This window comes from Plecotus auritus, assembly GCF_963455305.1.
Source record: "Plecotus auritus genome assembly, chromosome: 11".
In the NCBI taxonomy this organism is placed as follows: Eukaryota; Metazoa; Chordata; class Mammalia; order Chiroptera; family Vespertilionidae; genus Plecotus; species Plecotus auritus.
In genome coordinates, this window is record NC_137777.1 from 4184606 (window position 1) to 4208028 (window position 23423).

The 23423-nt window shown below is 58.1% G+C and overlaps 2 protein-coding genes across 5 annotated transcripts in view; one reads left to right on the forward strand and one right to left on the reverse strand.

Annotated features, from left to right (window-relative positions):
• The window catches only part of SLA (Src like adaptor), a gene marked incomplete at its 5' end in the record, with an annotated part of 52886 nt that extends 37429 nt beyond the window's left edge, over positions 1 to 15457 (forward strand). For 3 of the 4 annotated variants that reach the window (XM_080646384.1, XM_080646383.1, XM_080646382.1), the window contains 6 exons: positions 1259 to 1358; positions 2375 to 2461; positions 4887 to 4990; positions 7346 to 7477; positions 12450 to 12582; positions 13464 to 15450. In XM_080646384.1, the coding sequence (XP_080502510.1) occupies positions 1259 to 1358; positions 2375 to 2461; positions 4887 to 4990; positions 7346 to 7477; positions 12450 to 12582; positions 13464 to 13677 (770 nt within the window). In that variant the 3' untranslated portion in view covers positions 13678 to 15450. Of the gene's footprint in view, positions 1 to 1258; positions 1359 to 2374; positions 2462 to 4886; positions 4991 to 7345; positions 7478 to 12449; positions 12583 to 13463 lie in introns of all 4 variants that reach the window. The other variant, XM_080646385.1, reaches the window with a different exon arrangement.
• Positions 1 to 23423, reverse strand: part of TG (thyroglobulin) — a gene marked incomplete at both ends in the record, with an annotated part of 170570 nt that overhangs the window by 54538 nt on the left and 92609 nt on the right. The window contains 2 exons of the mRNA XM_080646381.1: positions 21612 to 21814; positions 22056 to 22212. Of these exons, the coding sequence (XP_080502507.1) occupies positions 21612 to 21814; positions 22056 to 22212 (360 nt within the window). The remainder of the gene's footprint in view (positions 1 to 21611; positions 21815 to 22055; positions 22213 to 23423) is intronic.

Genomic DNA, 23423 nt, shown 5'->3' on the forward strand with positions numbered 1-23423 from the left:
ATGCCCGGTTGCGGGCTCAATCCCCAGCAGGAGGCAGACAATCAATGACTCTCTCTCATCATTGATGTTTCTATCTCCCTCTCCGTCTCCCTTCCTTCCTGAAATCAACAAAAAATATACTATCGTTAAAAAATGGCTAAGGCTGTGAAACAAGGATTTTGCTTATTGGCAAAAAGCAAATTCATATCTTATCACCGCATCTCTCATCGACAGTAAGCTGTACTCATGTGACCCAGACAGCATGCTTTCCTTCCTTCATAAAATGCCATCTGGTATTACTTTCCATACACATTCGATGAAAAGGACTTAAATTTTCTCTCCCCCTCCCCTAAAGTCCCTATTAAATAGATCCCTAACGCAGCGCCTCATGTTCTACAGAGAAGAGGTGCTTTACTGAGTTTCGGAGTTCATATTTCCCGGTTCTGTTGGGTCCTCAGAACTCCAGTAGCCGAACCTCCAACATCACCACGATGTTATAAATGCAGGACCCGCCCCCCCAAGGCCCAGAGAGGGACCCCGAGGCAATGACAGTAAGAAGGGGGACGGGAGAGGCCTTTCCATTTACAAGGGGCTGCCACGTGCCTTCATCTCATTGCCTGAGGACCCTGCAAGGAGGAAGCACGAGCCCCATGTTAAAGGTGGGAAAATCGAGTCTAGCAGGCATGCTGGGACTTGCTCAAGAGTACATGAAGCGGTAGACATGTGGGCAGACCCTGAAGGCGGGTCTTAAGACTTCTGGATCCCTGCTCTCAGATGAGAACAGCCGGGCCCAGGCAGGCTTGAGGATGGGGGTGGCCCTGCCTGACCCTCAGGGTTCCCTCGAGCACCTACGCCACCATCCCGGAAGAGAGGAGCGCCGACTGTATACATCGCTACTTCAAAATAAGTGAGGTGTCTCTAGCTGAAAAGTCCCCAAGAAGGACTTGTCCCTGCACCCGCGCCTCCCAGGGCCTTGTTCTAGCTCCTTTAAAAAAAAAATCCAGCCCTAACCGGTTTGGCTCAGTGGATAGAGCGTCGGCCTGCAGACTGAAGGGTCCCAGGTTCGATTCCAGTCAAGGGCATGTACCTTGGTTGCAGGCACATCCCCCGTAGAGGGTGTGCAGGAGGCAGCTGATAGATGTTTCTCTCTCATCGATGTTTCTAACTCTCTATCCCTCTCCCTTCCTCTCTGTAAAAAATCAATAAAATATAATTTAAAAAAATAAAATAAAATAAAAAAATTAAAAAAATCCAACAAACCCTTTTCCTGTTTCCCCAGGAATGGAGAGCGACTTCCTGGCCGTGCTGACTGATTACCCATCTCCTGACATCAGCCCCCCAATATTCCGCCGAGGGGAGAAGCTGCGTGTGATTTCTGAGTGAGTTAGCTTTCAAACCTTTACAACACCCCCCCAAAAAAGGATGAACTCGATTGGGGGGGCCATGGTTAGGTTCCAGCTATAGCTGTGAAATTCCCTACAAGCCCTGATCCTCCAGTGAAGTGAGACAGTGGCCCATCCAGAAGACCTTCATGCTGCATCCCCCTCCACGCTGCCGGTGCTCTGAAACCTCCAGTGGCTCCCCATTGCCTCCCGGATAACAATGTCAATTCCTCAGTGGCTTTTAAGGTCTGTTATCGTGTTAGTCTCAGCTCCCCCAACACGGGCGCTGTTGATAACATATGCAAGTGCAGGCCCAGGAAGGAGGACCCAGGGGCCTGGGGAAACTTCTGATGATACGCACAGTATTGCCTTCTATCCTGTTGTCTCTCCCTAGTTTGAAATAGTCTCCAGAACAGGGGTGGGGAACCCTTTTTCTGCCCAGGGCCATTTGGATGTTTATAACACCATTCGGGAGCCATACGAATTTATCAGCTTAAACATTAGCCTGCTGTATTTGGTCAAACATTTCATTAACTCACCCCTCATGCCTTGGCAGGGCCAGACCACATGATTTCTCAGGCCTTATACAGCCCGTGGTCCGGATGTTCCCCATCCCTGCTCTACAACAAACAGGGTTCCACTCCCCTTTTATTTCAGTCCTTGTGGCCACCGACAGAGGAAGTGTCCTGGTTCTACCGGGGCATAAACCAGGCACACACTTACTTGTAAACAGCCCCCAATGGTGCAACGTCCTCTAGAAACCAGCTGCTGATCTCTGGTGCCTGTTGTCCGCACGTGGGAAGATTTCCTAATTAGCTTGGAATGTGTGTGTGGGGGGGGAGGTACTTAAAAACTAAATTTTCATATGGAGACATTTGGGTCAACGTGGCCAATGAAAGATCTTAAAGCACAAGGTCGCCACGTGCATGCCCGGGTTAAATCTGACTACTCTGTTCCTTCACGCATTTGGCCCATTAACTTTGACCTTTCCCTCCCTGCTCTTGTTCCTGCAGCGAAGGGGGCTGGTGGAAAGCCATTTCCCTCAGCACCGGACGTGAGAACTACATCCCCGGGATATGTGTGGCCAGAGTTTACCATGGGTGAGTGCACGTCTCAGACAGCGTCCATACAGCGCCATGTTCATGCTAGTGACCTGTAGCTAGCGTGGAGAGAGTCCCGCGTGGGGCGGTGGAAAGGGAGGCACTAGGCTTGAGAAGGTAAGGCCCCTTCTGCTCTAAGCCGGTTCCTAGAGCCGGGGCCGCCGTGGGCTAGCCCGTATAAGCGAGATGTAATCACGGCCGAACGGAGCTCCCAAGCTCGTCGATGCAATAAAGATCCTTAAAACACTGAACAGCAGGCGAGGCAGTGCCATACTGTGGTTGTGAAATGGGATGTCCCAGAAGAACAATTCAAGCTGTGGCCCTAGCCGACCTGGAGTGACTTGGGCAGGTGAATCACGCTGACACTCAGTATCCTCATCGGCGAAAGAGAGATAATACACCTGTCTTGGGGGGTGGATGTGAGGATTTGATGTCCAGGGCTTTAATATGGTCTGTGGCCCATATTGAGTATCCACACATGGCTGTTGTGATTGGCTTCTTGCCTTCATTTTTACAAGTGCAAGTTCGTGTCAGGACTTGAAAGGGTGGATGCTTGTCACATACAATTTTTTAAGTATATTTTTACTGATTTCAGAGAGGAAGGGAGAGAGAGAGAGAGAGAGAGAGAGAGAAGCATCAATGATGAGAGAGAATCATGGATCGGCTGCCTCCTGCATGCCCCATACTGGGGAATAAGCCTGCAACCCAGGCATGTGCCCTTGACCAGAATTGAACCCGGGACCCTTCAGTTTGCAGGCCGACGCTCTATCCATGGAGCCAAACAGGCCAGGGTTGACATATTCATGATCTTAACAACAAGAGCCCCCTGGGAGCCCCGGGCATGAGTGAATGTCATCGCCGCTCCTTATTTGTAAACAAATGGCTCCCGAGGACACAGTAGCCAGCTGCTGGCACCGCGTCCCCTTCCGGGCCGAGCGGCCAGGCTGCTCTGGGACGAGGAAGGGTCGTGCCTGGGAACCTGGCCGTTGTGCCCACAGAGCGCCTTCCAGAGAGGACCCAGCAGTGCCCTTGCCCAGGGGAGGGGCGCGCTCCACGGGAGGCTGGGCGGCTGGGTTACAACTGCTTTTTCCCATTACGTGAACGAAGCAAGAACCGTATGTAAACGCACAGTGCCATGACACCTGTGCTTACAGTCGGCTGACGAAGAGGAGGCAGGGAGGACATGGTAGGAAAGCCGAGTGGGGCGTGGGGAGCTGGTGAACGAGGCACCTGTCTTTCCTTCTTCCTGGCGCCCGTTCATCCCTCCACAGATATGCACCAAGCCCGACAACCTGGGCGCAGAAACGAAACCCAAAAGCAAAACCCAAAATCGAAACCCGAGAAGACAGAGTCCCTGCCCTCCTGGTCAGCGAGGGAGGGGCCGGGAGTTAGATTACAAGGGAGACAGACATTAAAGGAGCTACCCACCCAAGAGGTACTTATCAAGTTTTAGAAAGCTCATCTCTCACATAATACAGTGTGGACACAGCCCAGGTGGCATCTGAGAAACGGGGTAAGAAAGATGTTTCAGCCCTGCCAGTGTGGCTCAGGGGTTGAGCCTCAACCTATGAGCCAGGAGGTCATGGTTCCATTCCCAGTCAGGGCTCAGGCCCAGGTTGTGGGCTTGATCCCCAGTAGGGGGCCTGCAGGAGGCAGCCGATCAATGATTCTCTCTCATCATTGATGTTTCTATTTCTCTCTCTTCCTCTCTGAAATCAATAAAAAAAGATAGATTTTTTTATGCATCTCTGTCCTCGTGATTCAATGGCATACCGGCATGTGGTAGGTACTAAGGAATTTTATTTGAAAGATTAAAGGAAGGAAGGAAAGAAGGAAGGAAGGAAGGAAGGAAGGAAGGAAGGAAGGAAGGAAGGAAAGGAGGAAGGAAGGAAGGAAGGAAGGAAGGAAAGGAGGAAGGAAGGAAGGAAGGAAGGAAGGAAGGAAAGGAAGGAAGGAAGGAAGGAAGGAAGGAAGGGAGGGAGGGAGGGAGGGAGGGAGGGAGGGAGGAAGGAAGGAAGGAAGGAAGGAAGGAAGGAAGGAAGGAAGGAAAGAAGGAAGGAAGGAAAGAAGGAAGGAAGGAAGGAAAGGAGGAAGGAAGGAAAGGAGGAAGGAAGGTAGGAAGGAAGGAAAGGAAAGGAGGAAGGAAGGAAGGAAGGAAGGAAGGAAGGAAGGAAGGAAGGAAAGGAGGAAGGGAGGAAGGAAGGAAGGAAAGGAGGAAGGAAGGAAGGAAGGAAAGGAAAGGAGGAAGGAAGGAAGGAAGGAAGGAAGGAAGGGAGGGAGGGAAAAGTCAATCGCCCTGGTCTTTTCAATACCAGCAGTTCTATATGAACTGGCCCTGGATCTTAGTTTCCGAGCCCGCCTGGCCCTGGGCGGTATGCCGGGCACTCACGCCGCCTCCCCCCCCCCCCCCCCCCCCGCCCCCCAGCTGGCTGTTTGAAGGGCTGGGCAGAGACAAGGCCGAGGAGCTGCTGCAGCTGCCCGACACGAAGATCGGCTCCTTCATGATCCGGGAGAGCGAGACGAAGAAAGGTGAGCAGCCCCCGACTCACCTTCCCACGCTCGGGTCAGACAAGCAGGTCTGGCCCCTGGCTGACTCACGCACGGCCCGGCTCACCTTCCCTCCTCCCATGAAGCACGCCCAGCAGGCCGAGGTGGTGCGCTCCCTGCAGCCCACGCACCGCGGTGAGGCCAGCATGGAAGCCCGGGGCCCAGATACAGGCAGTGGGGGGCTGGACCCACATCAGGTCCTGGCGACGCCTGCGGGGCAATTTCCCATCGACGGAAAGGAAAGGCCGAGGCCGGTGTGGGCAGCACGAGGGCAGAGAGAGCGTGGGCTCTGCGCGGGGCCTGGCCGGTGCTGAGCTCCGTTTTCTCAGCTGTGAAATGGGAAGAACCCCCTCCCTGGTGAGGTGGTGGAGTGGCTCCAATGTAATATTTGTGGTGGCCTCACTACCCAGGAGACCCCAGTACTAGCTCCCTCTGTGCCCAGCAATGAAATCAGAAATCTTCAAGAAGCAGGACCCACAGATACACACTGCACATACCCTGATCTGATTTGCATAATTTCCTTACATCCTACGCACTAAGTCAGCAGGGCGCTGCGGGGTTCTGAGCAGGGGTCCCCAGTTCCAGTTCCAGCCATGTGGGTGATGAAGGAGCCACACCCCCTCTCGAAGCCCAGGTCCCCTTATCTATCACGTGGGATCAGCCGGAGGAACATGCTTCTCCCGGTGTCAGGGACGTAATGGACACACGTAAGCAAGCAGACGCGATTCTTGGGCCTTCCACTTGGGCCTTCCCAGGCTGAGAAAGGATGATAATAAAACTGTTTAAACACAGAAGATACTTGCGGGTTCTCAGCCTGCTCCTGGCACCTTGCTGTCAAGGAGGAGGACGCAGAGTCTCTGCGGGTATTTTTTTAGAGCAAGATCAAAGCCAAGGTGATGCATGTCCCAGTGTCCCCGAGGCAGGGGACCCAGACCCGGGTCCCTAGCTGGTGTGGGCGGGCGGGAGAGCCCGGGAGGGGCCCACACTGCTCTGAAAATGAAGAGATCGCCAGGCAGACCTACAGCTGGCCGGCCGGGTGGGGTGCAGGCCCCGCTCCCTCGGGCGTGCGAAGTTCTCACAAGTTGACACCTGGGCCCTGGACCGGCTCGCCCTGCCTCAGGCCCCGCTGAGGCTACAGAAAGGCACATGCTGGGTCGAGTCAGAGGGTGGGCCTGGGCCGAGCGAGGGACGCCCCTCCGAAGGCTAGTCTCAGGCCTGCTCGGAACCAGGGTCCAGGTCGCCATGCCAAGCTGCGTACCTCCGGCCGTGTCACTCAAGGGCTCTGAGCCTCACTTTCCCTAGGCCTTTCTGAGAGTTCACGGAGATGTTGTTGGGAGATAGCTCAGCCCAGCCCAGCCCAAGGGGCAAAGACTCGGTAAAATAGAGTGCCCCCGTCTCTGTGCCCCGGGACGCTTTCACCCCTGGGCCCCCAGAACACAGCGCAGGAAGGACTGGTACACGTGCCCCGAGTCTAGTTCTCTATCTGCCCAGGTGGGCAAATCAAGGCTGGGAGCGTGGCAAAGGCTCTGCTCGCCGGAAGCCGTGAGGTGCTGTCACCCTGATGCTGCTTGAGGGGGAGGAGCGCAGTTCCCGGGTTTCTTGGGGAGAGCCAGAAAAATGTCTTCACTGCCCCTCTCCCCGCATTTCTGAGGACACCAAGCCCAAGTCAGAGGGAGCTGGGGCAAGAAAGCAGGGGCATAACCCTGAGGCCTCTCACCAGTGAGGCGCTTGAGGGTACGCGGGCCGAACCCAAGGATGCCCCGGGTCCCGGCCTGTGGCTGCAACCTGACTCTAACCCGGGGTTCCTCAAACTACGGCCCGCGGGCCACATGCGGCCCGCCGAGGACATGTATCCGGCCCGCCGGGTGCCGCTGCCTGTCCTGCTTAGCAGCCCACTCGTCCCGGGCCCGCAGTGCGCATAGGAATTTGTTCAGTTTTTTTCTTAAACTATAGTCCGGCCCTCCCACGGTCTGAGGGACCGTGAACTGGCCCCCTGTTTAAAAAGTTTGAGGACCCCTGCTCTAACCCCTCGTGCAGCCCAAGGGCCCAGAAATGGATGTGAAAGCTCCCCACGTGGGAACGTCACAGAGCACAGACAGGCCTCTCCGAAATCAATAAAAATGCATTTTTTTTAAAAGAGAGAGTGAGCCGCATCCACACAGATGGGGTTCTCGTGGCTGCTGCTCCTGACATGAGAGTGTGTCTGGGTGTCATCATGGGACAGGCTGAGAAAACCTCTCGGCCTCGGGCGGGGGCGGGGGTCAGGGGGGGCGTTTAGCCGGGTGCCCTCGGGTGGGAGCCCCCGGGATGCCACTGAGCCGCCCTCCGGGCCCGCAGGCTTCTACTCGCTCTCGGTGCGGCACCGGCAGGTCAAGCACTACCGCATCTTCCGGCTGCCCAACAACTGGTACTACATCTCGCCGCGGCTCACCTTCCAGTGCCTGGAGGACCTGGTCAACCACTACTCCGGTAAGAGGCGCCCCGGCCCCGCCCTGACGCCCCGCCTTGCTAACCGCCCTGCGGGCCCTCCGTCCAGGGTGCCCGTGGGTCGCTGTGCTCTCTGCCACCCGCCTTCTCCACGTGCTCTTTGCCCGTTCCCTCAGCCTCTAAGTCTCAGGCTGAAATAGGGTGCCCGCGATGCCGCCTGCGTGAGCATTGGTGAAACGCAGCAAATCTCGAGTTCGCCCGGCCCGTCCCTGCCTGTACACGAGAGAGGCCGGTGGTGCCCCTGCGTCCGCAGCCCCGGGCGGCTCGCACTTCCTCAAGCCGACCGCGCAGCTGCGGGCCTCCGGGCTTTGCTCTGCAGTGCCACCCGTTTCCCCTTTTCTGCACGGCAGGCTCCTCCTGGGCCTCCAGCCCTTCCTTTCTTATGCCTTTTAAAAACATGATTTCACGCCCTGACCGGTGTGGCTCAGTGGATAGAGCGTCGGCCTGCGGACTGAAGGGCCCCAGGTTCGATTCCGGTCAAAGGCATGTACCTTGGTTGCGGGCACATCCCCAGTGGGAGGTGTGCGGGAGGCAGCTGATCCATGTTTCTCTCTTATCGATGTTTCTGACTCTCCCTCTCCCTTCCTCTCTGTAAAAAAATCAATAAAATATATATTTAAAAAAAAATGATTTCAGAGAGAGGAAGGGAGAGGGAGAGACAGACAGAAACATTAATGATGAGAATCACCTATCGGCTGCCTCCTGCACGCCCCCTACTGGCAATAGAGCCCCCAAGCTGGGCATGTGCCCTGACCAGGAATCGAACCTTGACCTCCTGGTTCATAGGTCGATGCTCAACCACTGAGCCACACCGGTCAGGGACTCCCTCCTTGACGAAGTGTCAGTAGACTCTGCTCCGCCAGACGCCCGGTTTCCCTAGAATCCCGCTCGCTCTGCCTGTTAGCCGCGTTCACCCTGTTCTGGCCTGCTTCCCAAGGAGCAATTAAAGACCATTCACTCCCGTGGCCTTCCTGGACCCAGGAGGGGGGTCGGGATGACCCACGCTGACCAGGGGTCACCCGCCGAGGTGGTGGGAACAGAGCGTGGTGTTTTGTTTTTTGTTTTTTTTTAAATATATTTTATTGATATTTCACAGAGAGGAAGGGAGAGGGATAGAGAGCTAGAAACGTCGATGAGAGAGAGACATCGATCAGCTGCCTCCTGCACACCTCCCACTGGGGATGTGCCCGCAACCAAGGTACATGCCCTTGACTGGAATCGAACCCGAGACCCTTCAGTCCACAGGCCGACGCTCTATCCACTGAGCCAAACCGGTTTTGGCCAGAGCGTGGTTTTGACGAGGGCGATGGGACAGGAGAGCTGAGGGGGACTGACAGGCCTGGAGGACGGGTCAGGAGTTGGGGTTTTACTTTACGGAAAAGGGAGAGAGAGCGAAAAGGTGGCTGTTTCTCAAAGTTGCTGTGGAACCGGCGCTCGTATCCCAGACCTCTGGGCACCCTGGGCTGGGTGGGCAACTCGGGGCTCCTTTTCCTCTCTGTGTATCGAGGGTGCTGAGTGTTCCCCCTGGGGGTGCTGTGAGATGCTGGGGCTGGTGCACACAGTGCTGGGAGGGCGCCTCCAGCGCATCGCTGCGGCTCCTCCCGCTCCGTGGCCAGGGCGGCCCCTCCCGCCTCCTCCCTGAGCACCAGGGGGAGGAAGAGAGGTCGCTTTCACTTTGCTAGTGTCCTCCCCCTTCCAGGTTCAGAGGGCCTGACCTGACCCCCTGGGGACCTTTCGGTGTGGGGTCATGAAGGGCATTTCAAGGAGAAAGAGGAGACCCTGGGGCCTGGGTTCCCGCACCTGGCCTGTGAGACGCGCTGTCGTGAGGGAGGTATGGCCGCATGAAAGGCACAGGCCCAAGCTCGGAGGCTAGGGGGCTCTGTGAGGCCTTGGACAAAACCCGCGGCCTCTGCGAGACTCAGGTCCCCGCTCACAGAAGGTGGATGCGACCCGCCCGCGGGGGTGTTGATCACGCCACACCATCGAACCCGGAGGTGACGTGCCATCCCAGCCTGGCGTGCGGCGGGTGCAAAATAAAAGATAACACGAATTATTTCTGTGACACCCGAAAACCTAGCGGCTCGGCTAAAAATGAAAGAGGAAGGAGTCCTGGAGACGGTGCACTTCTACCGAGAATGAGTAAACATTGGTTGTGGTATTGGCTCTTAATAACAATCATACCAGAGGTGTGCAGACCAGAAGTTTTGCATAGACAAAGGCAAACATGAGGGATGCCGCCCCAGCAGGATGTCACGGACAGGGCGGTCCGCAGGCTTCCGGCCAGGCTCACCTGGGACCCTGCACCAGCCAGGCTCACTCGGGACCCTGCACCAGCGAGGCTTACCCGGGACTGTGCACCAGCCAGGCTCACCCGGGACCCTGCACCAGCGAGGCTCACCCGGGACTGTGCACCAGCCAGGCTCACTCGGGACCGTGCACCAGCCAGGCTCACTCGGGACCCTGCACCAGCGAGGCTTACCCGGGACTGTGCACCAGCCAGGCTCACTCGGGACCCTGCACCAGCGAGGCTTACCCGGGACTGTGCACCAGCCAGGCTCACCCGGGACCCTGCACCAGCGAGGCTCACCCGGGACTGTGCACCAGCCAGGCTCACTCGGGACCGTGCACCAGCCAGGCTCACTCGGGACCCTGCACCAGCGAGGCTCACCCGGGACCATGCACCAGCCAGGCTCACCCGGGACCATGCACCAGCCAGGCTCACCCGGGACCCTGCACCAGCCAGGCTCACTCGGGACCATGCACCAGCCAGGCTCACCCGGGACTGTGCACTGGCACAGAGCAGGGCCTTCTCCACCACCTCCTGGGCCTGCACCAGGAGACGGACTGCAGTCTGCTTCACCCTGTAGTAACTGAAATGGGACTGAAACCCTGAAATACTCCCGGGCTCCTGGGGACCCCAAGGTTGACGCGTGGCCAGTTTCACCACCCGCCAGCTTCTCCTCAGGACAGCGTTAGCGTGATTGTGCCCCGAGGGGTCTGCACTGGCGTCTCTGTTGCACGGGCTGCTTGCACCTACTTCCCGGGGGCCCTCGGGCAGTTACCTACCATCTCGAAGCCTCAGTTTCTTCATCTATAAAATGGGGATGAAGTGCCTCTTATAGGATTGTTGTGAGGACCCAGAAAGCACCAGTGTGAGAAGTCTGGCATTTGGGTATTCCATGCGCAGTGGTGACTGAGAGAGCAGAGAGCGTAGGACACAAATGAGGTCTAAATCAGGGCCAGAGAGACAAGCGGTGGGGACAGGGGGCCCTTGAGTGTGGAGCTGGAGCTGAGAGGTCTGAGAGCCTGAGGGAGTGTTCTAGAGATTTCCACAGACGGGAGAAGGAGAGGCGTGCGTCCAGACCCCAGAGGCAGGAAGGACTTCTCTCTCCTCCATGTCAGGGGCAATGAGCTGTGCTCTTAGAACAAGTGCCTGGCTCAGAGTCCAGGCGACAGGTGGGGTCACAGCTCTGTGACCCTGAGCAAGTGACTTGGCCCCAGGACCCTCCGCGTCGCATTCCGAAACTGGGCCCACCCGTGCTGGCGGCTCAAGGACGTGGCCTCGCTCAGCGCGGGGCTCGCGGCACCTGCCTGTCTCGTTGCCAAACTTGCCTCCTCACCCTACCTGTTAAGCTCTCTAAGGAAAGGCTGTCGCCAAGTCCCCGCCTGGGCTGGGTCCCGCCGCCGATTTCTTGGGTCTTTGCGTCTGATTTGGTCCCTCACCCCTAGTCACCCCCTCACTGGTGAGGCCATTTCCATTTCCAGCCCGTGACAGGTAATTATTTCAGATTCACATGCCATTAAGCCCCCTCTGGCCTCAGGGTCCAATCTCGCGTTTCGCGGCGTGGGACAGTGTGGGTGGGCATTCACGTTCAAGGTGAAGGGCAGACTGAGCGCGGGAATGGGCGTCCTGGCCGCCACCCTCTGAGAGCCTGGGTTTGCTCCTCAGTACAGTTTCCTTTTGTTCTTGGGCAAGGACACCCCCGCCCCCCGCCGCCCCCCCCCCCCGGGGCTCCATAGATAAGACGGGAGGCGGAGACACCCATGGGTGACGCGGCTCTGCCCGGCCCTGCCCGGGGCCAGTAGCACCTGGCACCCTCGGCCCCGCCATCGCCCCTGTGACATGACAGGCCCGGGGTCCTCAACCTGAAGACGCCCCGCTTTCCTCCATCTCTCAGAAGGTCTGAGCGCAGCCAGGCCCCACCTCTCTCATGAGCACAGGGGCTGGGGGAGGGCCTGCGAGGGGGCGCTGCGTCTGAAGCTCCGGGAGGAGGGCTGGGAGCTCAGACAGCTCACACCAGCCGAGGGGACGATGGGTTTACTCCGCTTTCGTTCTCCTTGTGCGTGAGTGTCTAGGGCAGCCGTGGGCAAACTAAGGCCCGCGGGCCGGATCCGGCTGTTCTATCCGGTTCTCTTGCTCTCCCCTCCGCTCCTTTACTTTGAATTTATATTAGTTCACACAAACACTCCATCCATGCTTTTGTTCCGGCCCTCCGGTCCAGTTTAAGAACTCATTGTGGCCCTCGAGTCAAAAAGTTTGCCCACCCCTGAGCTAGGGTAAAGGGGAGAGGGTTCTCCCCACCTTTTCCTTTGTCCACTTTCTCTCTTTCGCTTTGAATCTTTGCTTTTCTCCTCCTTCTTTTTCTGTACCTTGTATCTTTGTTGAGATCACCTTTACTTCCCTCTCTCTCGCTTTCTCCCTCCCTCCCTCCCTCCCTCCCTTCCCTGTCTCCTTTCATCGTTTCTTTTGTCTTCCTTCCTCCCCACCTGTGTATCCAGCCACCATACTGTCTTCAATGCTGCTCGGTGAGCTCTGGGGAGTCAGGTTGCCCACAGCCCCCTGCACATGGGCCCTCCTCGGGGTGGAGGGGGCTGTGCCGGATGGTCCCTCGGGCCCACGCCTGCGCTGGTTGCGGCGTCTCCGTCCCTGACCCGCTGTCTGCTCCGTCCTCAGAGGTGGCCGACGGTCTGTGCTGCGTGCTGACCACACCCTGCCTCACCCAGAGCTCCGCTGCCCCGGCCGTGCGGGCCTCCGACTCGCCCGTCACCCTGCGCCAGAAGACCCTGGACTGGAGGAAGATGTCCAGGTGAGGTGCCAGGTGTCTGTCTGTGTGTGTGAGCCCCAGTCCTACGTGGGAGCCCGGCACGTGAACACCGTGGCCAGTCACAGCCGGCCCCGCTGGAACCTGACGGTGGGCACACTGAGCGGGCACACCCTGTGGAACCCCGCCGTCCCCCAGGAGGCAGACCCAGCCTCGGGCCTCACGCAGTCGGGGCCACGACCCTAGCGACTCCCTGGCAGGGCCCCAGCCCCCCAGTTCTGCAAACATTTCCTGAGGCCCATTCAGTGTGAGCAGGACATTTTCTAGCAGAAAGATGCCACCTTCCTTTCCCTAATTGTTAGGATCCGAGAGAGGATCACAAAGAACTCTTGTATCATTTAATATTCTTTCAGACTCCCTCTGAGAGTTCAAACCAACACCAGCAAAATCCTAAGTGGCATCATTTGTTTTGTTTTTTGTGGGTTTTTTTTTAAGGGAAAAGCATTTTCCACTGATCTATTTAGAGTGTCTGCTATTGTATTTTAGGGGTTATGTAGTTGGAGATTGATTGGTGGGTTACCTTATTAATTAAATACCGATCCAGACATCCCATTGGAAAATTTTTTTAAAAAAAATCAGAAGTCAGAGATGACTGGGAGATAAATAAAACTGCTCTTTCTTGTAAATATCATAAAAAATGCTCATTAAAACTTACAGTGAGTGAGACATTTTAGCCATTGAAGGAAACGGTGGTTCAGAGAGGTTCAGTGACTTGTCTAAGGTCACACAGCCCCAAATATAGGAAGCAGAATTAGAACGGTAAGCTAGAGAAATGCTAACCAGCCTTTTTTCCCTTCCTCTTCTCATGCTCTTGTCCTGATCCCTCTTTTCCCCCCTCCCTCTGTCCCCTTTGCTCCCACGCACAGGCTGCAGGAGGACCCCGAGGGCGCGGGGAACCCCCTGGGGGTGGACGAGTCCCTCTTCAGCTACGGCCTCCGGGAGAGCATCGCCTCCTACCTGTCCCTGTCCGGCGACGGCAGCGCGCCCCTGGACCGGAAGAAGAAGAGCCTGTCCCTGCTGTACAGCGGGAGCAAGAGGAAGAGCGCCTTCTTCTCGTCGCCGCCCTACTTCGAGGACTAGCCCCGGACGGACGGGCAGACGCACGGTGTGTGCCCAGCGGGAACAGACTCTGGACTATCGCCGGGGGTCCAGCCGGGGGGCATGGTCGCCTGGTCCCCGGGAACCTCGCGTCTTCCAGACGCGCAGAGAAGATACCTAAGCTCACGCTCCCACCTTCTCTGTCCACATCGTGACTCAGGGACCCTCCCTGGCGTCGGGCCAGTTCTGGACATCACCGCACGTCGACTCGCGACGCGATCGCCCAATGCTTCGGAAGAGCCTGCTTGTATGTTGTGTGCTCAACGTGTCTGCGGGGAAGACAGCCACTCTCCCCCAAGAAAGGGCGCAGGGCCCACCCCCAACACTCTGCCCTCTGAGCTCACAGAGAAAGCGTCTGAAGGAGAAACGCCATGGAAGAAGACCGGCCAACAACGGCGTCCCGGGCAAAGGTCCGGGTTCGCACACGGGTCCCCTGCACGGCACCTGCTCAGCCATCGACAGAGGCCTCGGGTACACACGCACCTCCTCTCGCGAAGGACACACGCTCCCACCTTCTCTGTCCACATTGTGACTCAGGGACCCTAAATGTTCACCCACCGTTCTAATTAGCCCTGAAGCTCTCTTTGCCCCTCGGGTCCCAAAGCCGCATGTGCAGAGGTCACATGGCCTCCCCGCCTCTGCAGGGTCCGAGGCTCAGGGGCGAGGGGAGCTGCTGGGAGGGGCGCAGGGTGCGGGCGGACTGCGTGAGCTTCCACCACATCCCCGCTGCAGCTTCGCCGCACAGAGCTTCGAGGCAAACCCCAAGTCCCCACATTAATGCGCCCAGACTCCCCCCCTGGCTGCGAAGAGGCACCGTGTCCTGACCTATGTGAGGTGTCAGGAAAAAAAACAAAAGACAACTGAGCCCCAGGCCCCAGCAGAGGTCACAGTGCGGACAGAGAGAAAGTGTGTAAACGAAGATCGTGGAAGTGGGTGCCAAGGCGGACATCAGCGCCTGGCTCTGCGTGGGACAGGGGTCACGTGCGGTGACTCGGAGCCCAGGTTTCAGCTGGACCTTCAGAGAGAGAGGGCGGGGCTGGGCGGAGGAGGTCGGAATGGTCGCACATGGATAAGTTCTGGAGCGTTCATTTGTCCGGTAGTTTATCCTACGAAGGGTCTGGCGCACACACGAATCAAAGTGCTGAGCTTGGGGAAGGAGGGGGCCAGGGGGGCTCAGTTCTGGCTCCATCGCTGCAAGAGACGAGAGAGCAACAGCCAGGACCTCGCCAGGAGAAGCCGGGTCTCCAGCCGCCCACGGGCCCTGCCCCTGCTAGGAGGGCCACCCGCAGCCAGGCCTCGCTCTCCCCGCTGGCAGGGGTCAGGGAGGGGCGGCGCCTGTGCCGGGGTGCCTCTCGCTGCCCTATACGAGCATCTGTCTGTCTGCCATGCGCATTCCGCACGTCTGAGGTCACCGTGCTCGCCACACGTGTCGACGCGTTTACATGCTTTTCTGTATCAGCAGAGCCCAGGCTGTTTACACCAAAAGACATCTGGGGTTTCCCTGCACCCAAAAGGCTTCGCAGGGACCGGCCGAGGCCTGGGAAGTGACTGCAGCCCGTGCACGCTGCCGCCGACATAAGGCCGGGGCCGCCACCCGCCAGATGTCTGCACAGGGTCCCATGTGGTCTTTTCCGTTGTGACCCACGTGGTTGGAGTATGTGGGGAGGACCCGAGGGATTTCTAAGTGGGAAGCATTACGTTTTGCTAAATCATGTATTTATTCCTGATTAAAATAAACCTAATGTGTATTTAATACCCCTGGATGGAGAGAGAGTTTCCTGGGTGAACTGGGGCGGGGGGTGGTCGTTCAGAAGCTGCCCCGGGTCCCAAATTCTCAATTCAACGTGCAACTGGACAGAGACGGAGACAAGAAACACCCAGGGAGACCTCGAAGGCCGGCCGCTCAGTGTGGTGAGGGCAGCCACCGGCACACCCGATTGTGTGACTTGGATGGTGTCTCCTCACACTTGAGGGTAGACATGAAGGGGAGAACAGAAAAACTTCCTGGCCATCGTTACGAAAACCCTGTCTCACCAGGACAACCCCCACCACCCCACCCCCAATATTACTTATGGTACCTCGGCCGTTTGTTCTCCCAAGAATTCCCTTCTACAGCTATTTTTGGGCACCTACTAAATTCCAGGGGCTGGGGCTGCTCGGGGCTGGGGCTGGGGCTGCTCAGGGCTGGGGCTGGGGCTGCTCGGGGCTGGAGCTGGGGCTGGGGCTGGGGCTGGGGCTGCTCAGGGCTGGGGCTGGGGCTGGGGCTGGGGCTGGGGCTGGGGCTGCTCAGGTCTGGGGCTGGGGCTGCTCAGGGCTGGGGCTGGGGCTGCTCGGGGCTGGGGCTGGGGTTGGGGCTGGGGCTGGGGCTGGGGCTGGGGCTGGGGCTGGGGCTGCTCGGGGCTGGGGCTGGGGCTGGGGCTGGGGCTGGGGCTGGGGCTGGGGCTGGGGCTGGGGCTGCTCAGGGCTGGGGCTGGGGCTGGGGCTAGGGCTGGGGCTGGGGCTGCTCAGGGCTGGGGCTGGGGCTGGGGCTGGGGCTGGGGCTGGGGCTGGGGCTGGGGCTGCTCGGGGCTGGGGCTGGGGCTGGGGCTGGGGCTGCTCGGGGCTGGGGCTGGGGCTGGGGCTGGGGCTGCTCGGGGCTGGGGCTGGGGCTGGGGCTGGGGCTGCTCGGGGCTGGGGCTGGGGCTGCTCGGGGCTGGGGCTGGGGCTGGGGCTGGGGCTGGGGCTGGGGCTGCTCAGGGCTGGGGCTGGGGCTGCTCGGGGCTGGGGCTGCTCAGGGCTGGGGCTGGGGCTGCTCAGGGCTGGGGCTGGGACTGCTCGGGGCTGGGGCTGGGGCTGGGGCTGGGGCTGGGGCTGCTGAGGGCTGGGGTTGGGGCTGGGGCTGCTCAGGGCTGGGGCTGGGGCTGGGGCTGGGGCTGCTCAGGGCTGGGGCTGGGGCTGCTCGGGGCTGGGGCTGGGGCTGGGGCTGGGGCTGAGGCTGGGGCTGGGGCTGCTCAGGGCTGGGGCTGGGGCTGCTCGGGGCTGGGGTTGGGGCTGGGGCTGGGGCTGGGGCTGCTCAGGGCTGGGGCTGGGGCTGCTCGGGGCTGGGGTTGGGGCTGGGGCTGGGGCTGGGGCTGCTCAGGGCTGGGGCTGGGGCTGCTCGGGGCTGGGGTTGGGGCTGGGGCTGGGGCTGGGGCTGCTCAGGGCTGGGGCTGGGGCTGCTCGGGGCTGGGGCTGGGGCTGGGGCTGGGGCTGGGGCTGGGGCTGGGGCTGCTCGGGGCTGGGGCTGCTCGGGGCTGGGGCTGCTCGGGGCTGGGGCTGGGGCTGGGGCTGGGGCTGCTCAGGGCTGGGGCTGGGGCTGGGGCTGGGGCTGGGGCTGCTCGGGGCTGGGGCTGGGGCTGGGGCAGGAAAAGCAGGGGCCCTGCTGTCACACCTGGTGTCATATACACAGACCTCCCTCTGCAGAAAGCACCCGGGCCCCGGAGAGTCAGAATAAGATACAGGAGGAGAGCAGCAAGCATCTGAGATAGGACAGAAGGCCTCAACCTTGCAACATAGGAGTCTTCCCACCAAGGCGGGTCTACCTGTCGTAGGTGGGGGAGAGCTGTGAGCCCTGTTGCGGCCGAGCCCTGGAGAGGGGGTGACTCTCCAGATGGAGGAGCAGGCTTGCTGATCACAAGCAGTGATGGGAAGACCTAGGGGGAGCCTGGCATTTTTAAAAGTATATATTTTTATTGCTTTCAGAGAGGAAGGGAGAAGGAGAGCGAGAGAGAGAGAAACATCAATGATGAGAGCAAATCATTGATCGGCTGTCTCCTGCACTCCCCACACTGGGGATCGAGCCTGCAACCCGGGCATGTGCCCCTGACTGAGAATCGAACTGTGACCTCCTGGTTCATAGTCAACGCTCAATCACTGAGCCACACCGGCCGGGCAAGCCTGGCATTTTCTAGGAACAGGGAAACCAGGGAATGGGAAGCGAGGGCTCGGGTGGGAATGGACCGGCAACGAGACAGGAAACTTCAGCTCGAGGCCAAGTCGTGAGGCCTGGCGTTCACGCCGAGGAACGCAGAATCGGGACGGTGGAAAAATCTTCTGGGTCCCGAGCATCACAGCCCAGAGGGCACGGCCTCCTCTGTCTTCCCTGAGGACCGGCCAGGGTGTCAGTCAGCCAATGCAGGTGGGCAACATGTCACCCCTCTTCATCCAGCCCGGCCCGAGCTGAGGAAATGCCCCACGCCTGCTCCTGTGTACAGTTGCCTCCGCTGGGCATCGAACGGGGGACACGGACATTTCTCGAGTGCCACAGTGTGCAGGGCACTCTGCAAACTTGTTGATGGCAGCGTCCGAGCCTCGGGAGGCGGGATGAGCCACGCCTGTTCTCTCTCTGAGGAACACCAGGGTACAGGCTCACCCAAGGCCAGGAGCTAATGCGCTTGTCCCACCCTAAACCTCGCCGCTTGGTCTTACACATTGACACCCCAGGGTCCCAAGTCCCTGCAGAAGCAGCCTCATCAAATGGGAAACACGGGCTTTGGCTGTAGGTTTGAATCCCTACTTCAGCTCCTTCTTTGCTGTGTGTTCTTTAGCAGGTCACTAAACATCTCTGAGCCGTGGATGTCTTATCTCTAAATGGCTATTTCATACACGCACCCTTTATGAATCCATGTGCGGAGTCTCTGAGATATTCCTCTGAGAGTTCTCTATGGCCTCAAAGACACTAAACAAATTGCTATGCTAGTCGTTCTCACAGGAGTCTGTCTCATCTCTAGGTCAACAGTTCTGGCCCTGAGATTTGCAGAAAGACGAGATTTTAATCAAGAATATGCAGCCAGCTTGCCTTCGCTCCCCAAGCATCTGCTGGTAACGAACGCGTTGAAGAGCTGCTAACGGAGTGAAGTATTTCGGTTCCCTGGATCTCACATCGCCTCCCGGGCCCCCTGAAGGCTGCTGGGAGCAGTTGTAAAAGCTGCTGCCCCGTGACGGAAACAGATGGCGGGTTTATTTTTACATGCGCTCCCATTTGTGAGAACAGATTCGCTTTAGAAATTCCCCAACACCCAAACTCTCCAGAATTTTCAAGGAGAAGTGTGCCTTCTGCGCCTACGAGAAGGTGTTTGGGTGTCTTCTGGGTCCCACCGAGTGTCTGGTTTCCGAGGGGGCCAGGCACTCCTGGCCCGTCTCCCGGGGCCTACCGTCTTGGGAGGGAGACAGACGTGGCAGCAGGAGCAGCTACATGCTGGTGGGAATCCTGAGGGTGAACAGGGCAGCAGAGAGCAGGAGGGCAGGGCCGTGTCTCACACAGGACAGGGCCTGCGGAGGCAGGATGGGCCGTGGAGTCTGTCCTGAACATGCGGGCGAGGGATGAATTGGCGGTGGCACAGCTTCCTGTGGGGGATGGTGACGATGCTGCCCTGGCCTCAGTGAGGCCCAAACAACGCGACCCCTGCCCTCCTCATGATCAAGGCCCTGGGTCCCAGGAAGGCTAGGCAGAGCGGGAGTGGGCCCACGGCCTCAGCATGGCTAGCAGGCCCGTGGCACTGGTCTCAATGGTCTCCCTCTCTCCGTAACTGTGTTACTTCATCGTCTCCTCATTGCTTCTCTGCCCCAGGGTTGTCCCTCTGATTCACCCTCCCCCGCTTCTAAGCGCAGTCTCCTAAAAGGAAGCAATTTCCCACCTGCTCAAAGTGGTTTTTAAAAATATATATTTTTATTGATTTCAGAGAGGAGGGAGAGGGAAAGAGAGATAGAAACATCAATGATGAGAGAAAAGCATGGATCGGCTGCTTCCTGCACACCCCACACTGGGGATTGAGCCCACAACCCGGGTGTGTGCCCTGACTGGGAATCAAACTGTGACCTCCTGGTTCATAGGTCACCGCTCACCATTGAGCAACACCGGCCGGGCTCAAAGCTCTTTGAAGGCACAGCGTGCTCACAGCAGCACTCTGCACAGCAGACAAAGGTGCACCCTGATGTCCATCAACAGACGACGAAGAAAACGTGGTACACGCACCATGGAGTGTGACAGCCTCGGAAAGGGATGAAATTCTGCTAGAGCTACAGCATGGACCACGGGTGAACCTTGCAGACATGCTAAGTGAGAAAGCCAGACACCGAAGGACACATCTTGTGTGGTTCCACTAGTAGGTACCTAGCCAGGCAACGTCACAGAGGAGAAGGGGGTGGGGAGTCATTTTCTATTAGGTACAGAGTTTCTGCTTGGGATGAGAGTTCTGGAAATGATTCATGGTGATGATTGCCTAACCTTGTGCATGTGCTTAGTGCCACTGAATTGTACACTGAAAAGTGGTTAAAGTGGTCAACCAGACCAAATCCAAGACGCAAACACACAACACAGTTCCATGGCGATGGCTCCCACGTGCTCAGGATGGACCCAAGATGCTCAGTGCAATCTGGCTGCTCTCTGCCTCCCAACCCTATACCCCTGCCCAGGAGGGCCCTGTCCCCCGAGGCACCGCAGGCCTACAGATAGAAGAAGAGTCCAGCATCCCCTTGGTGCCTGGACTCTGCCGACACAGTCCCATGCAGTCCCTCAGAGTCCCTAACAGTCTCTCACAGTCCACGCAGTCCCTCAGAGTCCCTCGTAGTCCCACGCAGTCCCCAGACTTCCTCTCTCCTGAAAAGCATTCTCCACCACCCCCTCCTTCTCCTGCTCTTGGCTGGGGCTTCTCTCTGAGCCGCCAGAAGTCTCTCTCTTAAATATCTGCTTTAACTATCGGCCCTCATCCCATAGCAAACTCCAAGCTTCCTGAGAACCAGGGCATGAATTATTCAGCATGGCGTCTCCAGCACCTGGCACCGCACCTGGCCAACGGCGGGACACGCAGTACAATTAGAAGCTAATCAATGACAGAATAGTTTTCAGGCCCCATGGTCAACCAGGTTATTACTTCCATCATGATTATTGTCATCATCATCAATATATCATAATCATCATTTTAGCATCACATTATCATCATCATTACTACCATCATCATCGCCACCACCACCATCATCATCTTCATCATCTTCACTTCCATCATCATCATCATTACCACCATCATCACCACCACCATCATCGTCCTCACCATCATCACTACCATCATCACCATCATCATCATCACCTAGCAGGTGCTCAGACCACCTAGCAGAATCATGAGTGCTGAGTTCTAGTCTGCCTTCATTCCACAATCAATAACTCAGTTGGCCAGCCCTTTGGAGCCCGTGCCGCCCTGTGGCTGCTGACACAGCTCCTGCCACTTCTTTCATAGCCATGTGGACAAGCACCTGGGTCCTTTACCCATCGTCACCCTCCAGGTAAGGGAGCATCAATGAGGTGGAAGGGCTTAGTGAGGGTCACGCATCACCCAACACTGTCGCACAGTGAAATGCCACCAGGACGGAATCTCAGGGTGGAGGCGGGATGGAACGAGGGCTGCTGAAGAAACCAGACAGCTTACGGGGAGATTCGAAGTTCAAACCCAGAGAGGATCAGGGAAGCCACGTGGGGAAGTAGATGAGAGTTCTCTCGGGTCAATTTCTCTCCTGTTTTGGGGGTGCTGCCAGGTGTAGTTGGCATAGAATTGGCTAAACTGTACCCCCATCATCACGTGCCTCCACCAGAGGCCTCCTCATCCCACATCCCAGCCCCTGCAGTTGTCTGTGGACAAGGGAGGGAATGCAGAGATCAGACCAGTAAACCCTGGCGAGGCCCCCGCAGGAAATAAAACATGCCCATCGGAACTATGAGCACCTGAGCTATGAGTGGCCAGCTGTCGGCTCCCGGCTCACATGTGCATGGGAGACGGCCATGAGCAGGACACACACTCAGAACACAGATATGGGGACCAAGCAATGGAAGCAGCGGGCCTCAGCGCCAGAGAGGACCCCTCACCTGACCACACCTGCAGCCAGGTGAACACCGAGCGGCCACTCACCATCAGCACGGCTCTCCGGAAGAGTCTGGAGCCGCCAGCCCCAGCGGCAAGAAGGTGGATGCTGGCCACATCGGCTCCGCTGCGGTCGGCTGCCATGGTCACTCGCCGAGGGTCCCCGCCAAACGCTGCGATGTGGGTCTGCACCCAGGTCAGAGCTGCCACCTGGTCCAGCAGCCCCCAGTTGCCACTCACCGCGCCGGACCCTTCAGAGGGAGGAGAGCCTTTTACCTTTTGTGATTTTGCAGCTGGAACTTAATTATCCTGGTGCTGTCCAGGCCAGGCACCTGGTGCCTCGGGGGGACCTGACTTCTGTCCCCACAGGTGGGGACTTGGTCACCGTGAGGCCGATGGGAAGAGCATTGGCTCCAGCCTCAGAGCCATCCCGGCGTGGGCTCCACCTCTGGGCTCAGGAATCAGCAGTCCCCACCAATGCCCGCAACTCACCAGCACTCAGGAAGCCGAAGACGCCCACTCGGAAGCCAGCAGTGACCACGATGAGGTGGCCAGTGGCAGCCAGGAAAGAGCCATCCAGGGCAAGGCTCCCGTCGCCAGCCGCAGCCTCCACGTTGTGGAAGAACAGCAGTACAGACGTGTTGGGGGACTATGAGAGGAGAGAGATGGGGGCTAGAGGTTGGCCCCTTTTCCCCACCGGAGCCTGGTGAGGGCTCCTCTCCCATGCCGGTGCCAGATTCTGAGCCTGCACTCTCTCTGTCAGCTCTGCCCTGTAGGCCCACTCAGCCCCACGTGATGGGTGGAAATGTGTCCCCCAGAATTCACAGGCTGAAGCCCTAACCCCTAGACCTCAAAAGGTGACTATTTGTAGATGGTTCAGTAAAGAGGTAATCAGCCAGCCTGGCCAGTGTGGCTCAGTGGTTGAGCATCGACCTATGAACCAGGAGGTCACAGTTTGCTTCCTGGTCACGGTCAGGGCACAAGCCAGGGTTGCGGGCTTGGTCCACAGTGCCGGGCTGATCAATGATTCTCATCACTGATGTTTCTATCTTTCTCTGTCCCTCTCCTCTCCTCTCCTCTCTGAAATCAATAAAAAGAGGTAATTAGCCAGTGCACCCTAATCCAATATGACCCGTGTCCTTACAGAAAGAGGACATTGGGACACACACATCCACCGAGAGAAGACCACGTGCACACACAGAGGGGAGGTGACCATCTACACGCCAAGGAGAGCGGCCACCGAAGGAGCATCCCCTGCCAACACCTTGATCTTGGCCTCCAGGCCTTTACAATCATGAGAAAAAAGGTTCTGTTGTGTAAGCCTCCACACGTGTGGCACTGTGTCAGAGCAACCCAACCAAACTAATACCCCCGTTTCACGGATTAGGAAACTGAGGGTCACAGAAGTGAAGACCCTTTGCCCACGGCGCAAAGTGAGCACGTGGCCCAGATGGCAGCTGGTGGCGGACTCGGAGCCACACAGTCACCCAGCACCCCAGTGCTGGCCACTAGTTTACCCCTGAAGAATGTTCTGGGTCCTTGGTGAGTCCTTTCCGTTTGGCCATGCTAACTGGAACCCCATCTTGGGCAGGGGTCCTCAAACTGTTTAAACAGGGGGCCAGTTCACTGTCCCTCAGACCGTTGGAGGCCCGGACTATAGTCTAAAAAAAAAACTATCAACAAATTCCTATGCGCACTGCGGGCCCGGGACGAGTCGGCTGCTAAGCAGGACAGGCAGCGGCACCCGGCGGGCCGGATCCATGTCCTCGGCGGGTCGCATGTGGCCCGCGGGCCGTAGTTTGAGGACCCCTGAGAGCTTAACTCAGACAGCCAGGCACTGTGTGCCCAGGATTTTATTCA